This window comes from Antennarius striatus, chromosome 12 (genome assembly GCF_040054535.1).
Source record: "Antennarius striatus isolate MH-2024 chromosome 12, ASM4005453v1, whole genome shotgun sequence".
Classification (NCBI taxonomy): Eukaryota; Metazoa; Chordata; class Actinopteri; order Lophiiformes; family Antennariidae; genus Antennarius; species Antennarius striatus.
This window is the reverse complement of record NC_090787.1, coordinates 15,997,406-16,007,500: the sequence shown is the minus strand read 5'-3', so window position 1 is coordinate 16,007,500 and position 10,095 is coordinate 15,997,406. Positions and strand designations below refer to the sequence as shown.

Here is a 10,095-nt window from a genome sequence, read left to right as displayed (position 1 = left end):
TCCTTCAATGCATCTAAAAAAAAATTCAACCTATAGCAACAGTGGAAAAGCACTCCATCTTAGTCGCCAGCCATGTTCTTCCCGTGTAAACCATCGCACCTTGGCAGCCGCATTTTAGATTCTGTTCAAATCCTTCATCCCTATAAATTGTTCTGTCTCTTCGGTCCTTATCACACAGCTGTAGTCGCAAGACGAACCGTCTCACCTCGCTGCCCCGTGTTTCTGAAATGAGCTCTGACAGATTTCCTTTGTTTTGATCCCAATGATAAGATGTTCTGTGCAGTTTGCAATAATGCTCCGCTGTGACTGCAGAACATTGTATGATGAGTTTTGTGGGGTGAAGCAGGGACGACATGCCCGCTTGTTCATAGGGTGGAATGACATGAAAAATGATTTCAGGGATTTCAGGCAACAACAAAAAAAAGTCTTGACTCTGCTGTGTTTGACTTGTGCAGGCAAGCCATTTATGGATCTTTGGATTGATATAATGGCATTCCATCTGTTTATGTTTGGTTATGATTACTTGTGAAATCTCAGGAGGTACAGATACTCCTGTCTTAAACAACTGAGAGGTGGACGTTGATTTAAAATATATTCCAGAATACCCTGAGGTACTATCACTTTATGGAAAATTATAATGCAGAAAAGTACCCAACACCAATCTGACTCGTATTGGTGATAACCCCTTCAGATACCCCCTTCTTGATGTGAGGCAACAGTCGGTCATCTCAGTCAGACTGTTGAATTATTCCGTTGACTGGGGGGATAGCGTAATGAAAATGAAAATGAAAAATATATGTTGCATCGCTACAGTGTAACAGCTGCTACTGGTCCACTTGCATTTTGCTTTGATGAGGTTGAAAGATTGGTTTGGGAAAAGCAATTTTGTCAAATGTCAAAAAGTGAGCGAGGTGTTTGCATATGACAGGGAGGGGATGGAGGACGGAGATACCAAGCTCCTACTGAACTATAACTCTCTGCTCACTTGGAAATGTTTGCATCTCATATTGTCCCTAAGCTGATGCTTTCATTTGCTTTTGCTTTCTAGTTTCCTATTTCCCACCCTTTCATCTTTTATCCACCCAGTCTTTATCTCATTCCCCAATCAATCTTATTTCCCGTACAAGACAACTGATAAGAAGATAAATCCTAGTGTGACTGTGTGTGCGTCTGTGTGTGACTGAATCTATTTCCAAAGCTAATTCTCTGAACTAATTTTACTGTATTATGATCAATGATTTCATTATCTCCATCTGGGGGCCAAAGGGCAAAACACTGAACAAGATAACAGCAATGTCATTTATATAGCTGACTGTTTCACTAGAAGGCACACATTTCTGATGCTTGGATGAGGCTGAAATAATAAACTATAGTGGCAGGATGATCAAGAGGAAATCAGCACTCTTATAACCATTTTGATATTTCTGCTGGTTTGTTTTTCAGTCTGTACAGGTGGTTATCTTTGAATTGTCAACAAGACAAATGCAACTCCTTATGGTTTAAACTATCCAGGAGATGAACCCCCTACCTCGCTAGGAGGCAGATGGATTTCCACAATCTCCTGACATACAGTCTAAACCCAATTCCAACCTGGACTCCAAGTCGTAAAGATTATCTGCTAAAGAAAAGATCCCAGATACTGGCATGTTGAACATTTTCATGGAGCAGATAAAGGTTGGGTTAGGGTTGGTGTTGATGCCGGTGACCTCAGACCCCAGAAAGTAAAAAGCCTTCTGTAACAAAAGGAAAATATATAAAGTACTTTCAGATTACTTTGGGAAAATCCAAGAGAGCATAATTTTACACCTCTGTTCAAAAGGGCTTGGCTATCCAAAGAATCACTGGTGACAAATACTGTTATCACTCAGCTCTAGTGCACAACTGTTGAGAAGCCAAGTGTTGCGTCAAAGACACACAATTTAGAAGGAAAAACAAGACAGGCCAACCGAAGTGTTACGGTAGTGGATGAATCTATTCCCCATCCCCTAACTACTGAATTATAGTAGAATTTGACCTGATCCAAAGCCACTTCTTGTTTGAATAAGATCAGGAGGTCAAGAAGACTTCCCATACCATTAATAGGTAACACCATGGTGGGAAGCGCCAGACAGAGGGATGGCAGATCTGATTCATCTCGAGCCAAGGAGTCTGGTCTCAGTCTGGCTGTTTGCTCCTACACACCCAGGCTGAACTACATCCACAGCCAGAGATTTACACAGTGACCTGACACAGAAACACCGGCAATGAGAACAAGACTGGCAAATACAGTGATCCCTTGTTACTTGCTGTTAATCATCTTCTCAATTTGGCTTTCCCATTCAGGGGTCGCCACAGCGAATCAGTTGCCTCCATCTAACCCTGTCTTCTCCATCCTCTTCTCTCTCTCTGTCACGGTTAATGCGTTTCCAAAAAACGAAAATTCTGACAAAATAGTGTCAAACTATTTATTTTATTATTAACGGTAATTTAAACATTTATGAACCTTCCCCATACTGGTATTAAACCACCTTCTATATGTATTACCTTTTCCCAAACACTTAGACTGTTTAAAGCCCTTTTTTGTCTCACGAAAGTGCGATCACAGAACACAGCTCACTTCCAGATGCCATCAGCCAATAGAATGTACGTACAGCATCATGTGACTACCTACTTAAAAACCTGCAATGAGGTGAAGCCACTTGTGTTGATGTGCGAATGCACGAGGGATTACTGTAGTGTGAATTTTATCAGTTGGTTGTTTCCTTATTAGTCTTTAGATTTTTACTCAACACTGGACAAATTAGTCCTAATTTATAGACACTCATAGATATTTAGCTTACTTTTAATCAATGACAAGAGTTAACATGTTAGTACTGTATATGAATGAATCTGCTCTGACATTGTACGTGACACTGCAAACATAATGAACTGGCTACCATCCACTGCTGTGCCAGGTCCAGTAATGGACCAATGAGCTCTGTCATCTGCTCTCTGGTGACACTGATCTTTGAAAAAGAATTCCACGTCTCTTACCGTCATTGAAAAAGAGCACCAAACAGAATAAGATCAAATGTTCGTGTTGTACCTGGAGTCTGACAGAAAAAGAGTGCCATTGTGTGGAGGTTTTGTTTGCTTCCAGCAGCATACATCATCACATCTGAGGCATTTTTGTCCTTGGGAGCTGTTTGTATCAGGAATAAAAAGCTTCACTGTGTTCACCTCAGTCAAGTGGACGGCGTGGTGTGTGCGTGTGTGTGTGTGCGATAAGTCAATAAAAGAGCCAACACAACAAAGCTAGTTTACTTTGTACAAACAAACAAACACACACACACACACACTCTCATACACACCTTCTTTGTCATCATGGCGAATAATGGCGTCCTGTATGACGTCCGTGAGGCCGAAGCGGACGCGGTGCTTCTTGCGGTGGACGGGCGGGGCTCGGCTCTTTATACCACCTTGCTGGCACTGAAGGCTCTTCTCTCTTTCATAGTACGCCCTAATTTGGTCACAGCGCATCCTCCTGACAAGCCTCTGGCGCTGACCAATGGGCAGAGACTCCAGCAGACACTGGTCTATCTCCATGTTCTGACGAAAGACATTACATAGCTGGAAACAACCTAGAGAGAAAGAGGGAGAGAAGACGACAATGACGAGGTTTAGTGTCGCAAAAAAATAAACGCCACTGCAACGATTTCATGCGTTGTTTGCATTTGTTCAAAGTCGAATTTTCTTTCTGATGACAACCTGACAAATCGGTGAAAACCTCCAGTCTCTATTTACTCCCGTCACATCTTGATGCTAAGCTCATGAGACACAGATCAGATAATAAAACACACCGATGCTGCCAGTTTCATCTCCAGGCATGGTTGTGTTAGTTTTTTGATTCATGTGCACATATGTGGGCATTTTTCCCAACAGTCTGTAGCATATTCACTGTAAGGGATATTTGTCTCGACTGTTTGACTGAGAGTTGAAATGAGCACATTGTCTCTCCTGTGCCAGCAGTGGGAAGTTAATCTTCTGGATTATCTCTCTGCCTGGAGGTGAAATTTAGCCAAACACATCTCATCACAAGCTGCTAAACCAATTATGGTCTGCTTGGCTGATGAGGATGTCCGTTGCTTAGAATGTTCAAATCAAGGGAAGTTCACACTTTAAGATTCAAATAAAAGAATGTACATCACCTGACGTTCGTCATTAGACAAATTCAGGTCACAGCCTACCCCAGAGGATGAAGAATATGAAGAGGAGGCTGTCTTTGCAGAAATAGTATGACTCACCACCTGATTCCTCTTTGGCCCCTTGGCTGATGCAACATATTCCTAATTTTACAGACCTCATCTGTTCATTTGCTGCTCATTTTACTCTTGCAAGACTGACTCAACAACAATTTTGTTAACATTTTGTAACTTTCCTCTTAACTGTCCTTGTGTTAAATCAGTAACTACATTAGTAGTTTTTTACTTCACTTCACACAATAAATTTACATCCCTGGTCTCCTACACCAGCTTGCGCCTCCCACCTGTTTCTGCTGTTTTCACAACCGGAGGTGAGCCACATGTGGAGGCGGTTTGTTGTTAATGATGTGTCCTAGCAAAAAACAATCAAAAGCATCACGGTGCCAAATGACATCGGCCCAAAACCGGCGCACTCCAACAGGCTCACAAATAAAGGATAAACAGAAGATAGCCTGTGATTTAGTGTCCAATAGAAAGCCCAAACTGCATTATTGAGGTTTGTTTGAATCAGATCTTTATCACTTCCAGACAGAGTTGAACAGGGAGCTGAAAGGAGCTGTTGCTTCTTTTTCTTGATATACATCTCCTCATTCAGTCCACCTCACTCCTCCTTCTCCATGCACCCACATACACCTCCTTCACAAAACCCTCCTGCCATCTGCTCCGCTTCTTTTGTGTTCAGGTTCCAGACGAGGGCTGGTCACTATTATACTGTTCATGCCAGGTGTCTGCTTCAACTGCATTTTATTTTTTATTTTAGGAGCTTGCCAGGAGGTTGTGTAGAACCCCCCCCCCCACCCACATAAACACACACACACACCAACACACACACACACACACACACACACACACACAAACACTTACAAAATGAAGCCACCTTATCTCTCCACAGCATCAGTTTCCTCAATTCCCAATTATTGCCTCTTGTTTTCATCCACTTTCATGTTTCCTCCGCATCTTATGGATTTATTGTCTTAATGCTGGTTTGACTTCAACAACAGCACATGAATCCACATTAATGATTGAGAACGGCAAACACAAATATCATCTTTATCTCCAACTAATTACATAAATGCCATAAAAGCTTTCCAGGCAGCTCGAACTGTGAACATAATCCTTACTACCGTACCTCTCAGCCACACTGCTGCTGGGCTTGTTTTGTACATCTAACAGTCTAAACCCAGAAAACATTTCATTACTAAATGTTTGATTAGAAAATGGCTTCTGTGTTTAAGAAGTCATATAAATAGAAGTCGTTTTCTACAGCTAAGTAGTTTCTTAACGAATGAAATATGGCGCTGCTGTTGCACAGGGATGATAAATTTCACACTTTATTCATTTTAATTTGATTGAAGGTTCGGTGGTTAACAGTTGGTGGGAGACAGATTTGCTATAGCTAGAAAATCACTAAAAGTTATTATTTTTTCTAATTAGACTCGGGTAAGGTGATGAACAGCAGGAGGTAGCAGAGATCATAAAGCACACCAACCAGTTTAGCACAAAACATGTGGATAAGAACACGTGTGTTTCCATCTTCACCTTGACTCCATGTCATTCACACTCTGTCAAACCCATAAATCATCCATTCAACCTACACTCAAGTCTACGGTCACACCAGCTTGTGAACTCCCAGCACATAAAACACACATAGACATATCTTAAGATGTTTATACCTTCAGGTATTGAAAATATATACATGAAGTGACTCAGATCTGCACCTCTAATTAAATAGATGATGGTAAATGCTGAAAGGGTTAAAGATCTGCTCTGCAGTCTGTGCAAGATTCTAAATATTGTGGCATGTTGTGAATATGAATCAGATCCTAATGACTCGTCAGATTCTCCAGGTTGAAGTTTCCTTTGTCTTTTGTGTTAAGATTAAAAAAAAATAACATCAACTATATTAACACGGCAGCAGCGGCAGCACAGATCAATAGGAGTTTGACCTCAATCAATAAACACCAGAATTTCCATTCATCACTAAATATATATAAATATTTAATTCTAATGATTTTTTTTAACATACATTTAAACCCAAATGACCATTTGGAAGAAGTAATATCACCTAATTTCCACAGCAAACAGTCATACATAATAATGTAGGTATTTGCTCCAGTGTGACAAATTGTTTCTGAGCAGATTGATGGAATGTGAACGAGAGAAGGAAATAACAGTAGGAGGGAGTCTGATGGGAAATAGACAGAATGAATCAGAGAGAGATGTATTAAATGGAGATGGAGGGAGAGAAAGGGAGGGAGAGAGAGAGAGAGAGAGTGAGAGGAGAATAAAAAGCAGGACTTTCTTCTCCTGTCATCCAATCTCTGGGCTATCAGTTATTGATTGACTGTGAAATATCCCATGCAGGCTCAAGCTAATAACACAGACTGCACTGCAGGAGATTGTAAATTAGACCAGGCTCATGGACGCCTCCACCAACCACTCACATTACAGTTTACATCCATGTCTGTCCAGACTTCCATTCTTCCATGCAAATTACCTTATCGACCACCATTTTTTAATGGGTCAAGTACATTTTCAACAGTTAACCATTGGCACCCCAGTTATGGCATTGGATGACGATTAGAAAAGTTTTTTGTTTTGTTTTTTATAACTGAATTGACCACATTGAAATAAAGTCATTACTGAGCATTCCTGAGGTGTATGCAGGGGAATGGGTGCGACATGTGTTTGTCATCACCCTTTTACCAATGGGATCGAAATCTCATAGTTCAAACAAAGTGGATGTCGGATCAGTTTTGAAGAAATCCCCTCAAGGCGTTCCTGCATTGCTTGGCTGAAGAGAATAAAACAGACAGTATCCATAAAAAAAATAGCACACAAAATAGACACACACACAGCCTCCAGACTGCAGACACCATATGTATACGCAGAATAACCGTAGAAAGGAAAGATTTGGAGAGAGACAGATGGGATTGGGAGACTCAAGGACAGACTTTATGACAGTCTGCATTGCCACTACATTATTCCACTATCTATCTATTTGCTGTTCTCTCCACAACATCAGCAACACAATCCCTCCTTCCTGCTCGACATTCTTTGCACCACTTCTGCATCCCTCATATGTCACTCATCCATCACCACCATCTTTACATTTCCCCATCACGCCATTCCCTCCATCTCTCCTAACGCTCCTCTAAAGAGCCTTCAGTTTCTCTCTCTGTCTGTGTCACTGTGTCACAAATATGCCAGATGCTCATGGGATCTGCATCCTAATATATGCTGTATCATTTTTCCCTCTTCCTTTGCTTGCTACCTGCCGCATTTACTGGTCAACTTCACACATCTGCAGCAAATCTCTGCAGCAAGCTCACACACCCACTTAATGCACACACACAGACACACACAAGGACAAAAAAAAAAAAAAAAAAAAGCACCTGAAGTTCATATTGTGTAGCTGTGTGCAGCTGGTGACCTGAATCCTTAAACATTCACAGTATGATGCAGCACATATGTAGTATAAATCCATTCCCAGGATAGAGGCGTTTCACACATGCTTGCATGCACAGATAAAGAGGTGATGGATGGTTACTTACAGCATTTGATGAAATGGTAGTGAGACATTTTCAGAGTAAATCAGACAGTCCTTAATCAGGCATAGAGGTGGACAAGGAGTCAGTGTCAGGCTGACAGGAGGCAGCCACAGGTTCCAGAATAAAAGAACTAACTAACGCAAAAGCTCACAACCCGACAGAGTGCATTATTGATCGGTCTCCCTCCATGCTATCCAAATTCCCTTGTCTGTATTATTCAGCAGCCGCTCCAGTTGCAGCCCCGTGCAGCATCTACACGCACACAGACTCGCATCCAGTCACACAAGCATACACACACACACACACGCGCACACACACACACACACCAGACACTCACTTCCCCTGATCAACCCTTCGGCGAGGAGAGCTGCAGCTCTTTGCAGCTCGCCTACAGTCAGACAGGAGCCACGCAACGGCTTCTCAGCCATGACCGGCGCACGTGTTCCAATGACGTCACTGACTGACAGCCAGCTCGGCCCACCTTCCACTCAACACACCCCCAATGACGCAATGCTGTTCACCTCCCCACACACACACATACACACACACACGGATGATTCATAGCTCTTGGAACATCCTTAACCTATCTGACAAAAAAGATTTTTACAAAATGTGATTCCCTGTGAATAAAATGGGGGGAGTCATACAGAAGGAGAGCGTAAAAGAGGTCACTGGGGGGGAAAAAAAGAGGGATGGAGATTGGGCTAGGAAAGGAGGGAATAAATTGCCAAAGTACAAAAAAGACGGTAAGAAAAAAGGAGAGGGGCAGCATTAAATTGGAAAGAAGGACATTTAGAGAGAGAAATAATGAGGAGATGGAGAGTGAAAGGGGAGAAAGGGAGAGAGGGAGAAGAAGAAAGAGACAGGGAAGCTGCTGCAGTGCGGCTTTTGGTGCGCTGACAGTTGTAGTGATCATTGAAGTCCATAAATTGACCACAGATAGGTGTAGATCACTAGAAAGATAAGGCTTCAGATTAACATTAATACATGCTAAAATGTGTTTGCATTTATACAGCACACACACACACACACACACACACACACACACACACACACACACACACACACACACACACACACACTCACACACACACACAGATGGGGTGTAACATGCAGCTTGTGTTTTGCAGTGGCAGTGTGTCTGTGGGGCAGCTTGTGTGATTTGCATATGGATACCTCAACTCTGCAAAGGGGAGAGTGGAGAGGGATGAAAGCAGCAGACTACCAGGGAAGAAAAAAAGATTAAGTGAGATAGAAGCTGCACACACATGTAAGAGCAAAACGGGGTGTGCGATGTGTGACTAAAGAAGGATTGTGACACACATTTAAGAAATGTACCACAGCACTCCTAGATCTGCTGCTTACATGCAGTGTGCAGATTTATCTGAGGGAGGTTTAGCGCTCTTATCTCACATCATTGTCAAATCTGTGGTGGTGGGATAAAGAAACATCAGAGGCAGGTGAGATTCATTTTGTGAGGGTATTGAATGATGAGCAGCAGAGAAAGTTGAAAGGGAAAGAGAGGAAGGCACAGATTGTGTGTGTATGAGTGTGTCGAGCTGAATGCTTGAGTAATGCCTGTCAAAGGAAATCAGGTCACTGAAATACCATGCTGCATATTCTGCAAAACACAGCAACCATCATCTACCCATAGGTAAACTATGATGCCAGGTCTGTGTCTGTATCTTTCTATATTAATGCAATGTGTTGCCTATTTAATAAATCAAACACACATTCACACTTCTGCTGTCTTCCATGGATGGATAGTGTATTGTTTTGTCAAGGACAACATAAGGTCTACCCCATTACCCCTATACCCATGACATCCAGACCTCATAGCAGTAGATCTGTCAGAGAAATGTCATGCTTTTTCATCCAAATGATGTGCAGCATTAATGGATTGTGCAAAATCTTGACTTTTCTGCCTGCAGCGGTAGATATGAAACAGGCTGTATCAGGGAGCAGCGATGCGCTGGAACATTGGAAAAGAAATAATACAAGTTGTCCATGTGGGACACCCTGCCAGAAGGTAAATGAACTCGTCTCCAGTAGAGCATTGACACAATAATGATTTAGAGGGTAGTCAATGAGGTCAAGCACCCGCACTTGAGGAGCCATGTACCTACGATGGATGTTCATCTATTGTAACAGAATAATGCTGGATAACATAAAAAAGTTTCAAGTTCAAATGCACCTAAAAATGTAAAAATATGCACACCTTTAGATGCCTACAAAGCATGTATGAAATTCAAATGCAAATAAAACTTTTGAGATGTGGACACCCGCCACAGCTGAAATAACCTTTGTTGCACTGATATGGACAG

General features: G+C 42.0%; 1 protein-coding gene across 1 annotated transcript in view; it reads right to left on the bottom strand.

The window, feature by feature from the left end:
• The window catches only part of myo16 (myosin XVI), a 64,866-nt gene extending 57,028 nt beyond the window's left edge, over positions 1-7,838 (bottom strand). The window contains exons 1-2 of the mRNA XM_068329845.1: positions 7,775-7,838; positions 3,330-3,599 (exon numbers count right to left, since the gene is read on the bottom strand). Of these exons, the coding sequence (XP_068185946.1) occupies positions 3,330-3,599; positions 7,775-7,802 (298 nt within the window). The 5' untranslated portion in view covers positions 7,803-7,838. The remainder of the gene's footprint in view (positions 1-3,329; positions 3,600-7,774) is intronic.
• Positions 7,839-10,095: the final 2,257 nt, after the last annotated feature.